Source organism: Panthera pardus, unplaced genomic scaffold (genome assembly GCF_024362965.1).
Source record: "Panthera pardus isolate Hobbes unplaced genomic scaffold, ASM2436296v1 HiC_scaffold_3, whole genome shotgun sequence".
Lineage (NCBI taxonomy): Eukaryota > Metazoa > Chordata > Mammalia > Carnivora > Felidae > Panthera > Panthera pardus.
The window spans coordinates 2,708,195-2,730,132 of record NW_026526876.1 but is presented as its reverse complement, the minus strand read 5'-3'; the positions used below and the strand labels follow the sequence as shown (position 1 = coordinate 2,730,132).

The window sequence follows — 21,938 nt, the reverse complement described above, 5'->3', positions numbered from 1 at the left end:
TCCTTTTTTTACTGCCGAGGTCACTGTGACTGAGAGAGGAGCCACACAAAGCAGGTCATGCTTCCTCTTCCCCTTTCGAGGAACCCTGACCCCTGGGATACTACGCGACCAGGGAGGGGGGGGGGGGGTCCTGCTCTAGAGCAGGGCCTGGGGGTGCAGGGCGAAGCCGCTCCGACCGGCCAGTGCCTTTCAGCCTAACTGGAACCGAGAAACAGGAGGGGCTGAGCCGGAGCGTGGCAGTGCCGGCCTCGCCTCGTACAAGGGCATATGCTCTGAGCGCCCACGGCCGCGCGCCCCAGACCTGAGGCGCCGCACCATCCAGCCCCGGGTTGGGGAGCGCTGCCGCTCCGGGAGGGTCAGCTTTGCGGAGACTAGGTCTGTCCCGCTCCACCCGGGGCTGCAGCCGGGCACCACCAAGCTGCGCCGGGGTACCGCCGCAGGTCCGGGCCACCGACTATCGGAGAAAGCACACGGACAGTAACGCCGTCCGTTCCGGCCACCCCGTATCAGTGAAAGGGCACAGACCGCACGCGCGCAGGGTCACGTGGGCGGGGCGGGCGCGTGCCCCCGCATCCACGAGAGGAGGCGGGGATGGGGGCGGGGCCGACAGCGCGGCCTCCCGTGAAGCCTCGCGCGGGGAAGGACCGGAACTCCGGGCGGGCGGCTTGTTGATAATATGGCGGCAGGAGCTGCCTGGGCTTCTCGAGGAGGCGGTGGGGCCCACACCCGGAAGAAGGGTCTCTTTTCAGGCTAGTGCGGCGGCCGCTGCGGACCCGGAAGTCCGGGCCGGTTGCTGAATGAGGGGAGCCGGGCCCTCCCCGCGACAGTCCCCCCGCGCCCTCCGCCCCGACCCGGGCCCCGCCATGTCCTTCTTCCGGCGGAAAGGTAGCAGAGGGGGGCTCCGGCGGGGAGCCAGGCCGGGCCTCAGGGGCGGCGGTGGGGCAGGTGGGCCTGCACGGGCTTCCTCCCGGGCGGCGGCGGGGCCCTCGGCCTCCGCGCAGACGCCCCCTGCGTGCCTCGCTTTGCTCCCGGACTCTGCAGGGAGGGAGAAGGTGGCTTCCTCGCGCGAGGTCAGGGGAATTGTCTCGCTGGTCCGAAAGTGTTTGCCGAAATTCATACAAGTTAATGCCTGTTTGCGTAAAAAACAGCCTTTGCGTTTGTGTGTGTGTGTGTGTGTGTGTCTAAACTGTGAATCAAGAAAAAGGAAATTCCTTTAGTACCTTGTTAAGGAAGTCTCTGACTTTTCAGAATATTGAGGGTTTTATGTGTCAAAGCAACATGTGAAAATGTTTTCTTCAACGAGTGCTGTTTTCTAGATTCCTCCTTTTTGGGGGGGAAGGGGATTCTGCACTTCCTAAAATAACATTACTTATTGCTAAAAGTTCCCTAATGAAAGAAACTAGTTCTTTTGATGACTTAGCAAGTCTACTAACTACTGGGACGCTCACTCTGTAAACTGCTTATATTTCTGATTTTCCGTTTTAATAGCTGCCCAGAGTTTAAGTAGAGGCAGCTTAATTTTGATCCTGGATAAAGTTGTTGTGTGTCATTAAAAATATATATGCAGAATGAACAAGTGTAGGTCATTTTGGATGATGGTGGTTCTTTGAATTCTTGTTATTTAAGAGAAAAGGTACCAGGACACACACACACACACACACACACACACACACAGAAACCAACAACAAAAAGCAACACTAAAACAGGAACGTGGGTTCATATGTCTGCTCTGCTACTGCCTGTAACCTGGGACAGAAAAGTGTTAACCCACTTTTTTTCTCTCAACTGAGAATTAGATGATTCGTAAAGGCCCCATTCAGCTATGAATTCAAGAATTCCTTTTAAGTACACGGCCGGCCGAGTTTTAGTAACTGATGTCATGGGGTGAGTGAATGAAGCTGTGATGAGTGAATGCAGTGCTGAATGAAGGAAACCTGTAAAATGGTACAAGGAAGCTTTGTTGATAACATACCTTGGTATAGTTAAAAGCTCTAATTTGTTTGACAGTGTTTAGTTTAGTTTTGTTTTTGAAGGGGAAAGAAAGCATTCTGTGTATAATGAGGCAAATTGCATGTTGCATAATAAGACTGTTGTCTCTATTCAACATTTGAATGTCTGCTGCTTGCCAGGCACTGTGCTAGGCCCTCACAATTAAGCCCTGAACAAGACAAAGTCCCTGCACCCATGGAACTTATTGTCTGCTGGGGCAGACGGACAAGAAATTGCTCTTTCTTATGTATGTGTGTTTACAAATTGATAACATGTTACGACAGAGAGAACTGGAGAGAAGAAGCATGTTTTGGTTTGAGGATAGAGAAAGGCTTCAGCAGGTGACCTTGAAACTCAGAGCTGAGGGATCTGTAGGAGGTCACAGAGGGTAGGGAAGAACACTTTGAGCACAGGGAATAGCATGTTCAAAGGTTGTGAGTCAAGAAAGAGTCTGGTGCCCTTCAAGAAAGGAAGGCAGGCCACTGTGCCTTGGGCTTAGAGAGGTAGACAAGATTCAGAGCTTTGTAAGCCATAGTTGTTAGGTTTTATTCCAAGTGCAGAGATGATATTATTTAAACATTTTTAAAGAGGAGTGATTTGGTCTTATGTTATAAAAAGATCATTGTAGATGCTTTTTGCAGACTGAATGTGGCAAGAGTAGAAGCTGGAGATGCTTCTGTTTAGGGATCCCATCCAGTCTTTAAATACCACCTATATGCTGATGACTCCTGAAATTTACATCTCCAGCTTGAATTCTCTCTCCTGAATTAAGAATGGTATATCCCACTGTCGGTCCACTTTATACCTCTACCTAAGTAGATACAGGTATATCTATTAATAGAAATGACAGACTAACACATGGATCTTTCACTTACTATATCTAAAATTTAACTCCAGATTTTTTGTCGCCTCAATAAATTCCATGTCTGGCCTTTTAATTGTTCAGCCTAAAACTTGAGTATGTTCTTGAGCTTCTCTTTCTCTCCTACTCTATATCTACATCAAATCTGCTAGATCTACCCCAGAACATATCCAAATTCAACCTTGTCTCGTTATCCCTGATCCCTGGTCTAGGCAGTCATCTCTGTTTAGATTGGGCAGTTAAGGAAGTCCTTAACATCTTCAAGGATGCCATTCAAATTTCAGCTTCAAGGTTAAGAGGAAGCCGGTTTTATGAAAATCAAGAACGGAATTATTTTTCTGTAGGTTTCAATTTGGTTTCCCTTCCCTCCTTGACCCCTATGGTATATTTTCAAATTGCATTATGCCACATCTCTTTTCAAATTTTTCCTGTGACTTCCTGTACTTGGCCCTCCTTTATTGAGGTCCCATTTCCTCTCTGTGTTCATCTCCTGCTTTCCTTTTTCATCACTGTTCCATTTATATTGACCTCTTTGTTGTAAAATACATTCCCACCCCAGGGCCTTTGCACTTACATTTTCTCTCTTTCTGGAAACCCCTTCCCACAGATACCCACTATTTGTTCCCTCGTTTCCTTCAGGTTTTTGATCATTTGGCATCTTAGTGAAGTTTTCTCTGTCCATCCTGCTTTTAACATTGCAGCCCCCAGCCCCTGCACTCCTATCCCCTTGCCCTACTTTCTCTACAGCATTTATCACCATCTGCTTTACTATGTGTTTTATGAAGATGGAAGGTGAGTTTTGTTCGTGGTTGTATTCCCAGGTTTAGGTCCAGTGCCTGGGATATAGTTAGGATTTTAGTAAATATTTGTTGAATAAGTGAATAAAACAAAAGAAAAATATCAGCTAGTAAAAAGTGCTGTGCTGGGAATTTAAACTGATGTGGGAGTAGATCACAGGATGACAATTTGTGTTCAGATAATAAAGGAAGGCTTGTCTGGGAAGATGGTATTTAGATTGAGATCTAAATGAGGAGAGAGAGCCAGCCTCACAAAAGATGAAAGGGACTGCATTGTAGCCGGAGAAAACTGGAAGCACAAATGTCCTGAGGCAGGCATGAACTGGCTGTGTTTAAGGAACCAGAAAAAGGCTGGAACTTACTGGGAATGGGATATGTTTTGGAGATGGAGCTGACATGACTTGGAGTGAGTGGAATTGTCTTTTGGCAGTTGTGAGTTGGTGACAACTCTCAGACATCCATGGGGTGTGTTGAGGAGGCAGTGGGATGTACGGTTCTGTAGAGATCACCTAGAGAATACCTGTAATACGTGAATTAGTTACGTTGAGAGGCTATAACAGAGACACTGAAGTGTAATGGCTCAGACAAGAGAGATTTTTATTACTCTCTCGAGTGTAATGGTCATTGGGTGGCTTTGCTTCACAGTCATTCAGGGATCATTTTCTTCCCATTTTGTTACAGCTCTTTCCCTTAGGGTATGGTCTCTTCTATCAAAGCCATGTCATAGCCCCTTCTGTCTGTCCTCAGTCTTCTGACCTGTGGTAAGGAGGAAGGAGCAGCTTTAGCCAGAAAGTGGCACATAGCCATTTCTATTCATATTCTATTGTTGAGAATTTAGTCATATGGTCAGAGCTAACTGCAGAGGCTCCTAGGAAATGTAAAGTAACTAGCCAGTTTTGTGCTAGGTTACAGCCCTCTTGCCAAGAAGAGGAGTGACCATGGTAGCATTTCCTGCCATACTGTAGACAAGAAGGGAGCCTAGGCGAGAGCTCTGGAGTTAATCCAGCTTTTAGAAGTGAAATTGAGAGGGGCTCCTGGGTGACTCAGTCGGTTGGGCATCCAACTTCAGCTCAGGTCATGTTCTCACAGTTTGTGGGTTTGAGCCCCGTGTCGGGCTCTGTGCTGACAGCTTGGAGCCTGGAACCTGCTTCGGATTCTGTGTGTCCCTCTCTCTCTGCCTTTCCTCTGCTTGCTTTCTCTCTCTCAAAATAAATAAACATTAAAAAGTTCTAAAAATGTTTAAAAAAGTGAAATTGAGGAACATGAGCCATTGACAAAGGAGAATCCAAAACAAAATGCCAGTCATATAGGAGTGCGATGTCATGGAAGCTAAAAGAAGATAATGTTTCAAAAAGAAGGGAGTATTGTGTTGAATGTCACTTGCAAGATCAAGGTAGAAATAGCTACTCATTTTGTTAATGTGGAAGTAATTGGTCACTTTAAGAGTATCAGTGGAATGGGTTGAGGGGAGAATGTGAAGTGTGGAAAGTAGCAAGAGGAAAACTAAAAAACACCTTTTCCAAGAAACTTTGCAGTGAAAAGGAACTAAAAGGGGCTTTTGGGTTAAGGGTTTTTTTGTTTTTTTTTAAGATAAAAGATGTCAGAGCACGTTTGTATGCTGATAGGAATGATCTGGTAGAGAGGAGAAAATGGTAGAGAAGAGAGGTGTTAATTTGTGGGAGTAAAGTTCTTGGGAAGTCCTAAGGGATAAGATTAAAGCCTGACTATACCAAGATTTGGTTAGGGTACACTGCTGTTGGGAATTGCAATTGTAGGACCACTTGTATAAAGGTCAAAAACTTTCAAACAATGCTTTATATGGTTTATGGATACATAAATGTATTTAAAGAGTAAAAATATGGTTGGAAACAATAAATGTTCAATTTATGAAATTGTTTCCATAGGGAGAGGGGGAATGAGGTCAGGGAGAGACTTCAGTTGCACCTGCATGTTTTATTTCTTTTGAAAATTTTTCTGAAGCGAGTACAGCATAATGTTAAGATTTGAGAAGACTGAGTGTTGCTCAAACCTGAGTGTTATTCAAATTCTAGTATTGTCTCTGTTTTAGATGTTTCATGAAAAGAATATATAGAAACAAAAAGCATAGTCAAAATAAGGTGGCTGAAATAAACCTACAAAGATCAGTAGTCACGGTAAATATAAATAGACCAAATTCTAGCAAAAAGCTATATAGCTAAAAGATAAAGCAATTGGATAATAAACCAAAATCCAACCATAAACTCTTTATTGGAAACACAACTAAAGCATAAGAACATAGAAAAATTGAAAATAAATGGAAAGAAAAAGCAGACAGATGTTAACCAGAAGAAAGCTGTGTGCAGATGGCATACTTTAAAGCACAAAACATTAAGGGCTAAAAAGGTCACTACATTACAGGATGAACACAGTACTAGGAAAATAAAATTCTGAACTGCTTTGTACCTATTATCAGTCTCAAAATATAGAAAGCAAAATATAGAAAATTACCAAGAGAAATCAACAAATTAATAGTCCTGAAGTTTTAAGAATGGTCTTCTTTATAAATCAAGAGCAGTTATCACAATAAAAAGAAATGGGCTGCCCCAGACGGTGAAGAAATGGTGATTTATAGACTGGATTCCTGCTGTATACTACTTAAATAAAAATAGGATCATGAGAAGGTTAAAAGTAAAAGGATGGGAAAATATATTAGAGATATAAGACAAAAAGAAAGCTAATACAGTCTTCACAGGAACACATACACAAAAAAAGAAGGGAAATTTAAGTTTTGGGAAGGAGGGGAACAAAGGAATTCTAATTCCCAGATAACATGTTTACCTACATAGAAAATTGAAGAAAATCTACACACATACTATTAGAACTCATAAAAGAGTTTGGCTGGGTTTTTAAAATATATGCATTTATATTTAAGTATTTAAAATTCACTTGTATCACTGTATGCCAGTAAAAACAAAAGACTGAAATCTTTATGGAGTTTACAAAACCCAATTGGACAAGAATGGAGACCTAAATAAATGGAGAGGTATACTATGTTCATGGATAGAAATACAATACTGGAAAGATGTGAACTCTCCCAAGTTAATCATTAAGTAAGTCAGTGCTGCTTTAAAAACTCTCATGGAGGTTTTAGGATCAAAACAAGTTAACCCTGTAATTAATATGGCAGATAGTTTCAAGAGAGAATAAGGTAGAGGACTTGGCCCTGCCAAAGTCTGATTATATGGTTAGGTAACTAAGACAATAGAATTAAGTGCTCAGAAACAGACCCATGTATGTATGGGAACTTAGTATACAAAGAATTCCTGTTCATTTGGGAAAGGTTGGACTAATCAGTAAATGATGCTCATTATTCCTCTGGGAAAAGACAGTATTTTCTACCTCCTATCATACACATCAGGGGTCAGCAAACTTTCTATAAAAGACCAGATGGTAAATATATTTGTTAGGCTTTGCAGGCCATAGAGTCTCTAGTCTCATTTTTTCCTATCCTTGTAGCCATAGATAGTATGTAAATAAATGGACATGGCTATGCTAAAATAAAACTTTATATAAAAACCTAGGGGTGGGCCTGATTTGGCTCATGGGCTGTAGTTTCCCAGTCTCTGATAAATAAATTCCAGGTGGATAAGAACCCAGAACTTTAAAAAGCAAAACTTGAAACCATAGGAGAAAATATAGGGGGGAAATCTGATTTTGGGGTAGGAAAAGATACCTTTTTTTTTTTAATTTTTAAATTTTTTTAATTTATTTTTGAGACAGAGACAGAGCATGAACGGGGGAGGGTCAGAGAGAGAGGAAGACACAGAATCCAAAGCAGGCTCCTGGCTCTGAGCTGTCAGCACAGAGCCCGACACGGGGCTCGAACTCATGACTGTGATATCATGACCTGAGCCAAAGTCGGACGCTCAACCGACTGAGCCACCCAGGTGCCCCAGGAAAAGATATCTTAAAAAATAAGACAGGAAAATACAGTCCACATAATGAAAATTTAGCTAATTAAAGTTTAAAACTTCCATGCAATAAAGTTTTATTTATTTGTTTATTTTTTACTTAAGTAAATCTCTACACCCAACATGGGACTCAAACTCATGGTCCTGAGATAAAGATCATGTTCTTTGCACTGAGCCAGCCAGGCGCCCAAAGCTTCCATACAGTAAAATATACATAAGGTATTTGCAACACAAATGATTAGTATCCAGAATACTATGGCATTCCTACCAATAAGTAAAGGATGAAGGACATGAATAGGCAGCCCATAAAAGGGGAAACCTAAACAGCCAATAAACATGAAAGGTATCCCCTCAAAGGAAATCAAGGAAGTGAGTTCAAAGCACCATCAAGTGACATTTGAAAAATTTATATAGCCACTTTCATTAAAAATACCCATCATTGGTTACCTAACAGTTCCATTTCTAGGGTTTTATCCTAGAGAAATTCTTACCTATATACGTTGGAAGACACATACTAGATTGTTGATCACATCAATGTTTGTGATCATGAAAACTAGGAAATAAAGGTTAAATGTTTATTAACAGGAAAATGGGTAAATAAAAGTGCATTTTAGGAATGAAGCAGCTAAAGTGAATGAACTAGAACCACATGAATCTAGAATTGCATCAGTATGGACAAAAGTGAAATTATGGAATGGATACAAGTGTCAGGTATGTATAGAAAAATACTATTTATGTACTTTTAATTTTTTTAAGTTTATTTATTTTAAGAGAGTGTGAGCGGGGAAGGCACAGAGAGCAAGGGAGAGAGAGAATCCCAAGCAGGCTCCGAACTGTCAGCACAGAGCCCAATGCAGAGCTTGAACTCATGAAATCATGAGATCGTGAGATCATGGCCTGAGCTGAAACCCAACGTCAGGTGCTTAACCGACTGAGCCACACAGGTGCCCCTATGCAATTTTTAAAGATGTACAGAATAATAGCATTTTTAAAAGTCATTTGTAGGAATAGTCTAAAAACATACAGGGCAGTAAACATCCAATTCAGGACCAATTTATCTCCGGGAAGGGAAGAAGGGCAATGGGATCGGGTAGTGGTTCATAGGATCCTTTAACTATATGTATAATATTTCAGGGGAGGGAATAGGTAAGTCAGACCTCTAATATTTGGCGAAGCTGGATTGTGTGTGTACTTTTATGTTTGAAATATTAACTAGGAGATTTGATTTGTAAGATGAGAATGTATTGAGGGTGACGGAAGTGGAACTGTGAAGATATATTTTGGTGGTAAAGTCAGTCGGTCTTAGAAGTGGTTTGGGTGTAGGAGGCAAGAGAGAGGCATGTTAAGAATGACTTCCAGGTTTTCGGCCCGAGAAACTGGGGTGATCGTGTCATTCATGAGAGAAAAGACTGAGGTAGAATAGGTTTGGGAAAAGATGGTACGTTCCGTTTTGGACTAGTGTTATTATGGAAGATGACAGGGAGGTGGTTAAATTTAAGGTCAAAAAGGACTTAAACTAGAAATAGAAATAGAGGATTCGCAGCTTACGTTTGGTATTGAAAGCCTTAAGAATGGGTAAGCTCAGCCAGGAAATATGTGTATGTGTATGTAGTGAAATATGAAATATGTGTATGTAGTGAAAAGAAAAGGTGCTCAGACCCTTTCCCTGAGAAACTCCCAGTGGGCACTTGGAGAAGTTGGCAAGGCGGTCAACTGAGAAGGAGCAGCTGGAAAACCGGGAGAGTGGAGTGCTGTGGAAGCCAAGACAAGTTCACGTTTCAAGTGGGAGATGTAGTCAGTTGGCAAACGCCGCGGTGAGGGCTGCAACCCAGTCCCTTCTACTGCATTTCCTTGTTTGATCTTCCTAAGAGTAGTGATCAGTACCTGCAATGATCTTGCTTATATTTGTCCGTGTTGGTCTCCACATTCATGCATGTAGACTTCTTGAAGGCAGGACTGCTCTTTTCTGAGCCAGGAGAGTATCTAGCACATTCGAGGCACTCAAATAACTTGTTGACGGATTGATTTATCAGATACCGCGAGAGCTAGTTATTTCCTGCTACTGGTGTTTAATGTTTTTTTTTTTTAATTTAAAAAAAAAATTTTTTTTTTTTAACGTTTATTTATTTTTGAGACAGAGAGACAGAGCATGAACGGGGGAGGGCCAGAGAGAGGGAGACACAGAATCTGAAACAGGCTCCAGGCTCTGGGCTGTGAGCACAGAGCCTGACGCGGGGCTCGAACTCACAGACCGTGAGATCATGACCTGAGCCGATCAGCCGCTTAACCGACTGAGCCACCCAGGCGCCCCGAGGTGTTTAATGTTTAAGAGCACGAGTAGAGAGATGGTCACATTTTGAGATTTCTTATTTTGATTGGCTTTTCGTGGTGAGGTTAAAGAAAATTTAATGTTGAAAAAAAAAAATACAAGAAAAGTAAGGAAGGTTAAAAATAGTCTTAGGTTAGATCCTGTAAGCGTTCACGCTTTGCTTAAGCTGCCATGTACCTTCCTTTCTTGGATATTATATTACTAGCATACTTGCAGTACAATTTCTACTGTTTTGTGTAATGGAGAAGAAACTATATAGCTTTTTAAGAGAAATTGTTGGGCCTTGATTGAGTTTTAGAAGTTTAGAATGTAAGTTTAGAATGTTTGTATTAGATACTGTGAGGGTAATACACAAGAAGTAAGATAGGAGATACAAAGAACTCTTTTCCTCAGGATGTATCTAGTAGTGGGCATCTTTTAATAATATTAGTTAACATCCTAAATTTACTGTGTGCCTGTTACTCTCCTACACCCTTTACAAATATTTATTTTTTTCACCCACGACCCTCTAAGATAGGTGTTATTACTAACCTAATTTTATACATCAAGGAAATTGAGACCCAGAGAAGTAACTTGTCCAGGATCACATGGCTGTGTAATAAGTGGCAAGCTAGAATTTGAACCCAGGTGTTCTGCATTGTCTCTCCGTAAGCACACTCCGTGCTTGTGCTCTTGAATGAATGATGTTCAAAGGTCACTTCCTTAGAGAAACTTCCCCCGACAATTGTCCTGCCCTGTCTCCCTCGCAAGGCACCGATTCTATTATTGTACAACTTTGAATATTCATCTGTTAGAGTAAAGCTTGTCTAATTTTGACAGCATGTAGAATGGATCTTCTCAACTGTAAAAGTTGCTCATGATGCTCTTTTGTCTTCTAGTGAAAGGCAAAGAACAAGAGAAGACCTCAGATGGCAAGTCAGTTAAAGGTGAGTTCCACGTCATTCCATTGTATTAAAAAGTGATGTGTTCCGCATTTATAGGCTATTGAATCCTGGTATCTTCCCCCTTCTTTTGCCATTATTCGTCTCTGTCTTCTTTTATAATTAGGGTTGTGACTTATTTCCTTGTTCAGCCTATATACTTACTAGCACATGATAGGCTTTTTACTAAGCGCTCGTTGGCTGTCCTAGTGATACAGTAAACCAGTCCTTATTAATCACCCATTTGATTGTTCCTAAAAGCAATTAGTTGTCTTTCTATTAAAAAAACAAAAAGCGAAAAATACTCTGAACCGAGCTGACAGCTAAGTGAAAGAACTACCACTTCTAAGGCTTGGTTTTCCAGAAGTGTGGATGATCACAGCTTTAACTTCTCTGCTACTTTGGATGAATGGTCTTAAAATTTATTCAGAGTACTTTATTGTAGTCAATATATTGCCCTTATTTATAGGTTAGAGCATGCTTTTTTAGGTTGTGATCCCTACTATAGTTTTGACTGATTTCATCATGTCCATGTACAAAGATTGGAATGGAAGATTATGATGGAAATTGTTTCTATAGCTGTTACATGTAAGTTTCTTAAAGAAAATTTATTTACATGAAATCTGTAGATTGCTGCTTAGATTTTTCTTTCAAATGTTTGTTATGTAGCTAGCAGTGAGTATTAACTGTATATGATCAATTTGCCAGAGAGACTGATTATAACTTGAGAGATTTATAAAATTAGGGAAAAACTAGGGTAGCTTGCAGTCTTATTTTCTGCTTATTTCTGATAATTTAAAGCCAGTTGGATTCCACATTGGTTCATACTGCCTTCCTCAAGCAAAATTTGATTGGCTTCAAGCCCTTAGCAAGCAGTGTGTGTGAAGACAAGATCTGATTGTAGAAGGAACAGACTTTGATGTCTCAGGCACACGGATCTTCTACTCTAAACTCTGCTACTAACAGTATGACCTTGGGAAGTGACGTAACCTTTTTCGGTTCTTCGTTGCAGAATGAGAGAACTGGCCTGCCTCACTTTCTAAGTCTATATGAGGCTAAAAAGTTCCATGTTCATACTCTGTGACAATATATAATCTGTGCTTACCTGACTTACCTTGGAATAATACAGAAGCAAGACAGGAAACAGGCCCTCACGAAGTTAGCAGTCTGATTAGAACTTAGATGCAGAATAGTAGCAAATACCCCAACATACTAATAACTACCATTTCTTGAGCACCTGTTCTCTTCTAGGCATTAGCCAAAAAACTGCGGCTGTAACAGTGAACAAAAAGGACTTGGATCCTGTAGTCCTTGAACTTATAGATTGGTAGGGGAGACGCATGTTAATCAGGTGATTCCACAGATGGCATGGGCTAGAATCTGTAGTGATGGAAATGAAGTGATCTGGATAGAGCAGTTTAGAGCTAAAATGGATAGAACTTGGTTACTGAATAAATATGAGATGTAAGGGAAAGGGAGGTTTAAGGTTGACACCTACTTTTCTGGTTTGCCCAACAGTGAGACTGGTGGAGAACCAGGTCGGGAAATTATATGTTCAGTTTTGGCATGTTGGGTGGGAGATACTTGGGAGACATTTACATATATTTTATGCACACAGTAATTCTAGAGTCTGAGTTTCCATCCAGAGGTGAAAGTGATTTTCTAGAGTCTGGCAGACCAAAGTTGAAATCCTGCATGTTGAAACAAAATGACTCTTTACCATCTCGTTGGCTTCTGGCAAAGTATTTAACTTTTGTCTGTGTCCACATCTCCAAAATGGGGAAAATACTGGTCCTGCAAAATTGTTGTGAGAAATAATGAAATAACGTACCCCCAGAAACGTCTGTGAAGCAACCCGTACTGCATTGGTAGCTCTTGTTTTCTAGTTTTAGCAGGAGAGGCCCTCAATATGTTGACTTCGTTAAATGAAGTGCCGTGAGGAGTTCAGAGGAATTTGAGATCAGCAAATGGTTTCTGAAGTGTAGGGAAGACTATAAAAATGGGACTTAACGTATCTAAAAGTTGAAGAAGAAGGATTTGAATGAAAGAGACGATTTTGTCTCTTTTTCTCCTACCATCGCAGCTTCTTGTTTCTTTGGGTATATATTGGGCAGAGGGACCTTCATTCAGACAAGTAAAGATATTTTTACAGAAGAGTGATATCCATTATGAGGGTCATAAAGACCAGAAAAGAGAGTTGAGACAGAAAAATAGGGAGCCTGCAGGCTATTGAACAGGATGTTGATGCTTTACATACAGTATTTATGAAAGGTTAGTCTGAAAGCGCTCTGTAGGATGGAGATCCTAGAAGTTCTTTTACTGTAATGCAGAAAGGCCTATATTAAAGATGTGGTGTTGATAATAAACAGACAAGTAGATGTTTAAAGATCTTGAAGGAAAAGTCAACAGATCTTGGCAGGCAAACACATAGAGCAAAAAAGAATGGGTCCAAGATTTTGAGCTTTGGAGACTTGCAGATTGAACAGAGACAGGGAAATTGAGTAGGAGATTTAGTTTGGAAGAAGATGCAGGAAGTTTGATATTTGGACAAATTGGTCTTGATATGGTAAAGTCGAAGTGAGAATAGCTAGTAGTAAGTTATTACAGATACAGGATCAAAGCCCAGATCAAAGGACAGGTCTCAGATACAGGTCAGGGGTTCTCAACCGGGGTTCTAGTTCCACACAGGTACAATCTAGGAGCTGCTGCTGGAGGTCCAGGGCATGAGTGAGACTCTCCCTTTGAATCCGCCAGTTACTAGTAACTCTCTTTTTAAATCTCTTTTAGATATCTATTTAGGTTTTAGATACTTATTTTATTTAGAGATTTGTTTTACAGGTGTATCAGGGTCCTCACTTAAGTTTATTTGGGGGGAAAAAAAGAGCGTGTTTACGGTTTAAAAAAAAATGTTTGAAAAAGATTGCTGTAGCCATAATTTGAGGTTTGAGAATAAATGTTGTTTCTAGCAGGAAGAATAGAAGAACAGAGAACCTCAGGAAGAGGGGGTCCTGAGGAGTCATGGAAGGAGATCATATCTGACACAGTGGACTAATAAATGTGTTCTAAGGGCTTGAAAGGGAGGCACAGATAAAAAAGATATTTTCTATAGAAAAGTAAATTAAGGAGCACGTAGTACCATGGAAACCAAAGGAAGGTAGACTATCTGGAAGCAACATCTAAAATAAGGGGCGCCTGGTGGCTCAGTCGGTTAAGCGTCCGACATCGGCTCAAGTCATGATTTCACCGTTTGTGAGTTCGAGCTCTGCGTCAGGCTCTGTGCTGACAGCTCAGAGTCTGGAGCCTGCTTCAGATTCTGTGTCTCTCTCTGTCTCTGCTCCTCCCCTGCTTATGCTTCCTCTCTCTCTCTCTCTCTCTCTCTCTCTGTCTCTCTCTGTCTCTCTCTTCCTCTCTCTTCCTCAGAAATAAAATAAACATTAAAAAATAATAAGTCAATGGTTCTAATAAGAAAGAGGAGAAATAAATAAATTAATAGCATTTTGTATCATTATATACATCTAATAAGGAAACCATTAATCTTACCCGTTCTTACAGAATGTTATTTGTAGTTTGTTATCTATACAAAAAACCATTATTGTTTATAAAGTTGCTAAAATGATTTTGCTCTCTTTAATTTATCGTGAAAGCAAAACAAAAAACAAGACTTGATTCTAAAACTGAAAAAAATCTCTTGAGGACAACTCCATTTTGTAATTCTCCCAACTCTTGTTGAATGACTGGTAAATATAGACACCCGACAAATAGGTATGGACATTCATGTTCTTACCTGCTTTATCCTATTTATCAAAACGTCTCGAAAAGTAAGAGAGTGAATTACAGTATGCTGTACTCTTCATAAGAAATGTTACCTGGTATTGTTCAGAATCTGTGGGAACTGTTTGCTGAGATTGAGGAGTGCTTATCTGTTGGCAGTGTAGTAAAATAAATAGTGTTGGTGGCTACAAGTTTAGTTATCTAAGAGTATTTATCTTGAGGGTGTGGGGTATGGAATGCTAGGTGACCTGTATCTCTTCTATCCTTCTCACTATAGCAATGTGCTAAACCAAAACTTCTTCAAAACCTTGAATAAGAGTCATTGATATTTGGGGGGATAGCTAGAATTTTGATCCAGCTGTGTAGCAACAAGGTCACAGGATTACTTTGACAGTATTATAATATTGAGTTGATTATTTCCTATTAATAAATAGGTAACTAGTCTCTTTATTCTGATGTCAATAGGATCTTTCTTCAGACTACTAAAGAAAGTATATTTTGTGAATAAAAAAATTGTTTTTTAATGTTTATTTATTTTTGAGAGAGAGAGAGAGAGAGAGAGAGAGACAGAGCGCAAGTAGGGGATGGGCAGAGTGAGAAGGAGACCTAGAATCTTAAGCAGGCTCCAGGCTCTGAACTGTCAACACAGAGCCCGACGCGGGGCTCAGACTCATGAACCGCAAGATCATGCCCTGAGCCAAAGTCAGATGCTTACCTAAGCCACCCAGGTGCCCCTATTTCGTGAAATTTTTTAAGTGTGCTTTATGTTTAAGCAGCTTGAAACTTGATTAGAAATGTTTTTTATGAAATAGAGAAATTTGTTACCCAATTAAAAAGTAAAATAAGGGGCACCTGGCTGGCTTAGTCATTAGAACATGTGACTCTTGATCTTAGGGTCATGAGTTCAAGCCCCATGTTGGGTGTGGAGCCTACTTAAAAAAAAATGAGAATAAAAGGTAAAAGTAATATAAGCGTTCTGAAGAGTATTTTCTGGTTCCCCCCCCCCCCCCATTTTGTTTTAGTTTTTTGTTCTTTGGACAAAAAAGGATTAAGGAATTGAAAAGGGTCCATATATCAACGTTTCCTGGCTTTGGCACTTTCTATCATCAGAAGTTCTCAAAGCTCTCTGTTTTCAGTTTCGTTTTTAGCACAATATTTTGAGAGTTTTAAATAATAATAGGACATTTCCTTCCAGTTTTCTGCCCCTTGATTGATTTACCTTTCCCCTAAGTATTTTTGAGTGCCTACCTAAGAGAGGTGTTACAGAATTTAATTTTTAAGGTTCTCTTAAAGCCCTTTTATGAGACAGTTTTAGACGATCGAGTCGCGTTTAACTTTTAACCATTTGTTTTTGAAAAATTACAGCTTCAATATCTGTACATTCCCCACAAAAAAGCACTAAAAATCATGCCTTGCTGGAGGCAGCAGGACCAAGTCATGTTGCAATCAATGCCATTTCTGCCAACATGGACTCCTTCTCAAGTAGCAGGACAGCAACACTTAAGAAGCAGCCAAGCCACATGGAGGCCGCTCATTTTGGTGACCTGGGTAAGTGACTCACTTTTTGTTAACTTCCAATAGAAGGAAGGATTTGAGTGTAATATGTGAAACTCTTGCTGGAGGATACTGGAATTACAATTGGAACAGGCTTTGAAAAAACGTATTTAAAATAACAGCTATAAGTATAATGAATGGCACTCGATTGTGTTCCTGTAAGTATAAAATGTGAAGCATTCTCAGTAGAAAAATCGGCCATTTTCAGAAGAAATATATTTGGCTGCTAATTATGTGAAAAAGATGCCTCACTTCATGCATACTCAGGGAAATGCAAATTTAAATAAGTTCCCCCAACACATGAGCAGATATTTAAAGTTTGATAATTTGAATGTTAATGTAGATGAAGAGAAATGGCCACTCCTATTTAGTGGAAGTATAAATTGATGAAAATTTTTTGGAAGGCAGTTTGGAAGTATTTATCAAAATATAAAATATAAGATCTAGTCCTCAGATATATTTACATATATGCAGAGAGATGTATATCCGAGTATGTGTGTGTTGTTTGTGATAGCAAAAAAGCGAGGAACAAGGTAAATATCTGCTAATGAAGAAGCAGTCAAGTTGTGGTATACCTGTATTTGAAATAGTGGGTAGCCATTTAAAAATCTGAAGATAACATAGAGAAATATCTAAGGTGAAAGTTTAAATTTTTTTTTTTTAACGTTTATTTTTGAGACAGAGACAGAGCATGAACGGGGGAGGGGCAGAGAGAGAGGGAGACACAGAATCCGAAACTGGCTCCAGGCTCTGAGCCATCAGCCCGGAGCCCGACGCGGGGCTCGAACTCACGGACCGTGAGATCGTGACCTGAGCTGAAGTCGGACGCTTAACCGACTGAGCCACCCCGGCGCCCCTAAGGTGGAAGTTTAAAAAAGCAGGTCGCATAACTGTGTGGAGTAGGATCCCTATTATGTTAAAATAGCTTCTCTTTCTCCCTTGTCCCCCACCCCTAAAGATAAGGAGACTGATGTTTTCTGAATTTTTGTCATCCAGATTTCTGCATTTATAAAAATTGCATACCATGGTATCATAAATTGAAAAAACAATCCCATGAATAAATTGATGTCTAATAAAATTAATCCCTCTTTTGCCATATTCACTTAACATTAGTGTTTATTCAAAGGTGCCAAAGTATTTATGATGGGTCACACTCAGCAGTACATTGCAAACAACATTTGTATTGGTCACAAAATAAAATTGTAAGTTTACTGGATTACTCTTGTGTTGCTGGTGAGAATGTGAAATGGGACAGCCACTCTGGAAAACAAATTGGCAGTTTCTTATAAAGCTGAATATGCAGTTACCATATGACCCATCAGTTTCACTCAGCATTTATCCCAGAGAAGTGGAAACTTACATTCACATGAAAAACCTATATACCGATGTTCATAGCAGCTTAAAAGCCAAAAACTGACTGTCTTTCCACAGGTGAGTGAATGTGGTTGAATAAACTGATACATCCATGCCACAGAATACTACTCAGCAATAAAAAAGAGCAGACTATTGATATACCTAACAACTTGGATGAATCTCAGGGGAGTTAGGCTGAGAGTCAAAAGCCAGTCCCAAAATGTTATATTTGTGTAGTATGATTCCATCTGTATAATATTCTTTTTTTAAATGATTTTTAAAAATTTATTTTTGAGAGAGCGTGTGTGCATAAGTGGGCAGGGGCAGAGGCGGGGGCAGAGGATCTGACTGAACCACCCAGGCGCCTCTGTATGATATTCTTGAAACGACAAAATTAGAGAAATGAAGAACACGGTAGTGTTTGCCAGAGGTTAGGAACAGAGGAGGTGGTTATAAAAGGCCATATGAGGGATCCATGTAGCATTGGAACTATTGAGTATCTTGGTGGTTACATGTGATAAAATTGCATAGAACAAAGTACACGAGTGAGTACAGGTAAAATGGGAAATCTGAGTAAGATTGGTGGATTGTATCAATGTCAGTACCTTGGTGGGGTACTGTACTGTAGTTTTGTAAGATGTTACCATAGGGGAACCTGGGTAAGGGGTACATGGGATCTCTGTATTGTGTCTTACACTTTTTTTTTTGAATTTACCATTATCTCAAAATTAAAAGTTTAATTTAGGGGTGCCTGGGTGGCTCAGTCGGTGAGTGTCCGACTTCAGCTCAGGTTATGAGCTCACGGTTTGTGAGTTCGAGCCCTGCATTGGGCTCTATGCTGACAGCACAGAGCCTGGAGCCTGCTTTGGATTCTTTGTCTCCTCCTCTCTCTGACCCACTCCCGCACCCGCTCTGTCTCTCTCTCTCTCTCTCAAAAATAAGCAAACATTAAAAAATTTTTTAGAAGTTTAATTTAAAAAATTGTAATTCTAGGGGCGCCTGCATGGCTCCAACTCTTGGTTTCAGTTCAAGTCATGATCTCACTGTTTGTGAGTTCGAGCCCCACATTGGGCTCTGTGCTGACAGTGCGGAGCCTGCTTGGGATTCTCTCTCCCTCACTCTGCCCCTCCCCTGCTCTCTCTATCTCTCTCAAAATAAATTAAATAAACTAAAAAAAAATAAAATATTGTAAGTCTTGTCAGGATTTTCTGAAGTTCGTGAAAGTGATGTTGACCAAGATGCCCTAGTTAACATTGACAATGAGACAGCCAGCAAGGATGATTCGCAGAGAGATTCAAAAGAAAATGATTTGAATATCAAAGGATTAAGAAAAGCCCTTTTGAAAAATTGATGAAGCCCTTGTTAATTTTATGAAAATGAACCTCAATGTGCCACTGCTGTGAATGTAAAAAATGTTTTTAAATTTTTTGTTTAATAACTAGTTTGTGGTTAGAATCATAACCTAAATTTAGTCTAATGTAAAATGAGCATATTTTTATTAAGTTTTATTTAATTTTATTTTTCTAGCTAATCTCCAAGAACTGTTCTTTATTCTGTTGTAATCAGTGCTGAGAGTTGGTAACATTTTTCTAGCTATATCCACACATCCACAATTTTCCTCAGGAAAAGTTCCTAGCAGTGGAGTTACTAGATTGAAAATCATGGAGATTTCTAAAGCTTTGCTGTCTGTTACTGAGTGCTCCTTCAAAAAGGTTTTCCCGCCTTTTCTTCTCATCATCAGTGGGTGACAGTGTTAGCCTGTTTTTTCTTTGCCTTTGTTAATTGTTACTTTTTGAAACAACATCTTCCAGTTTGACAGACAAAAATGTGACCTTGTATTAATTTGCTTTTCTGGGATTTTTAACTAGATTGAATATATTTTCATATTTTTATTCGCCTTTTTTCCTTTCTCTGGGACTAGTATCATAAGATTTTTTTTTTTTTTTTTTTTAAGAATTTACATGGTCTGAACTGCCATTAAAAGAGGTAATACTTGGGGCGCCTGGGTGGCTCAGTCGGCTAAGCGTCTGACTTCAGCTCAGGTCATGATCTCGCGGTCCGTGGGTTCGAGCCCTGCGTCAGGCTCTGTGCTGACAGCTCAGAGCCTGGAGCCTGTTTCGGATTCTGTGTCTCCCTGTCTCTCTGACCCTCCCCTGTTCATGCTCTGTCTCTGTCTCAAAAATAAATAAACGCTAAAAAAAAAAAAAAAATTAAAAAAAAAAAGAGATAATACTTGAGTTACAAAGAGCTTTTTGATGGATTAAATAAGTTTTGGACAGTTGTTTCTTTGCTTGTTTAGAAGCCAGAACTATAGAGTTTTTAGTTCTTTATTCATTTAAATTGCTAGGGAAGTAAACTTTATTCAAGAATTCTGGTACCACTGATGCTAAAAGTGACTGACTTATCTGTCAATCTTAAATTATTTGTTACTGAGCTGCTAATCTTTTGCTTCTTTTAGGCAGATCTTGTCTGGACTACCAGACTCAAGAGACCAAATCCAGTCTTTCAAAGACTCTTGAACAAGTCTTACATGACACAGTTGTCCTCCCTTATTTCATTCAATTCATGGAACTTCGGAGAATGGAGCATTTGGTTAAATTTTGGTTAGAGGCTGAAAGTTTTCACTCTACGACTTGGTCTCGAATAAGAGCACACAGTCTGAACACAGTGAAGCAGAGCTCATTGGCCGAGCCTGTCTCTCCATCTAAAAAGCACGAAACTACAACGTCTTTGATAACTGAGTCTCTTGACAAGAGATTGGAGGATTCTTGCTCAGCCCAGTTGCTTATGACTCAATCAGAAGGAATTGACGTGAATAATAGAACTAGCAACATTCAGAATCACTTGCTGCTTTCCCGGGAATGTGACAGTGCCCATTCTCTCCATCTTGAAATGGCCAGAACAGGAACTCATCAACTTTCCATGGAAACCCAAGAATCCTCCTCCAGACTTCTAGTAGCCAGTAGAAATAGTCCTTCTTCACCACTAAAGGACTTATCAGGAAAATTAATGAAAAGTAAGTATGTGATTTTCTTGTCTCTCTTTATCCTGTTTGGTTTGTTTGTTTAATCAGTTTACAAAGTAGAATTTGAGGGGAATAGAAGGGTTGGAATCGTTTTCTTATTGATTGATTGATTGATTGATTGATTGATTTAAATCCAGGTTAGTTAACATATAATGTAATAATGAGTTCAGGAATAGAATTTAGTGATTCATCACTTACATGTAACACCCAATGCTCATCCCAATAAGTGCCCTCCTTAATGCCCGTTGCCCACTTAGCCCATTCCCCCACCCATCAGCAGCCCTCAGTTTGTTCTCTGTATTTAAGTGTCTCATGGTTTGTCTCCCTCTGTCTTATCTTATATTTGCTTCCCTTCCCCTCTGTTCATCTGTTTTGTTTCTTAAATTCCATTATGTGAGTGAAATCATATATTTGTCTTTCTCTGACTGACTTATTTCACTTAGCATAATACGCTCTGGTTCCATACATGTTGTTACAAATGGCAAGATTTCATTCTTTTTGATTGCTGAGTGATACTCCATTGTATATATATACCACATCTTCTTTATCCATTTATCAGTTGATAGACATTTGGGCTCTTGCCATACTTTGTTGTCAGTAGTGCTGCTATAATCATTGGGGTGCATGTGCCCCCTCGAATCAGCATTTTTGTATCCTTTGGATAAATACCTAGTACTGCAATTGCTGGGTCATAGGGTAGTTGTATTTTTAATTTTTTGAGGAACTTCCATACTGTTTTCCAGAGTGGCTGCACCAGTTTGCGTTCCTACCAGCAGTGCAAAAGGGTTTCTCTTTCTCTGCATCCTCACTGACATCTGTTGTTGCCTGAGTTAATTTTAGTCATTCTGATAGGTATGAGGTGGTATCTCATTGTGGTATTGATTTGTATTTCCCTGATACTGAGTGATATTGAGCATCTTTTCATGTGTCTGTTAGCCATCTGGATGTCTTGTTTGGAAAACTGTCTATTCGTATCTTTTGCCCATTTCTTCACTGGATTATTTGTTTTTTGGGCATGCTGAGTTTGATAAATTCTTTATAGACTTTTGGATATTAACCCTTTATCTGAGATGTCATTTGCAAATATTCTTTCCCATTCCATTGGTTACCTTTTAGTTTTGCTGATTGTTTCCTTTGCTGTGCAGAAGCTTTTTATCTTGATGAGGTCCCAATAGTTCATTTTTGCTTTTGTTTCCCTTGCCTCTGGAGATGTGTCAAGTAAGAAGTTGCTGCAGCTGAGGCCAAAGAAGTTGTTGTCTGTTTTCTCTAGGATTTTGATGACTTCCTGTCTTATGTTTAGGTCTTTCATCCATTTTGAGTTTATTTTTGTGTATGGTGTAAGAAAATGGTCCAGGGTCATTCTTCTGCTCGTCGCTGTCCAGTTTTCC

At 40.0% G+C, this 21,938-nt stretch overlaps 1 protein-coding gene across 1 annotated transcript in view; it reads left to right on the top strand.

Annotated features, from left to right (window-relative positions):
- The first annotated feature begins 630 nt into the window (after positions 1-630).
- Positions 631-21,938, top strand: part of AKAP10 (A-kinase anchoring protein 10) — a 77,989-nt gene continuing 56,681 nt past the window's right edge. The window contains exons 1-4 of the mRNA XM_019413334.2: positions 631-885; positions 10,806-10,853; positions 15,984-16,166; positions 19,984-20,541. Coding sequence (XP_019268879.2) covers positions 798-885; positions 10,806-10,853; positions 15,984-16,166; positions 19,984-20,541 — 877 coding nt within the window. The 5' untranslated portion in view covers positions 631-797. The remainder of the gene's footprint in view (positions 886-10,805; positions 10,854-15,983; positions 16,167-19,983; positions 20,542-21,938) is intronic.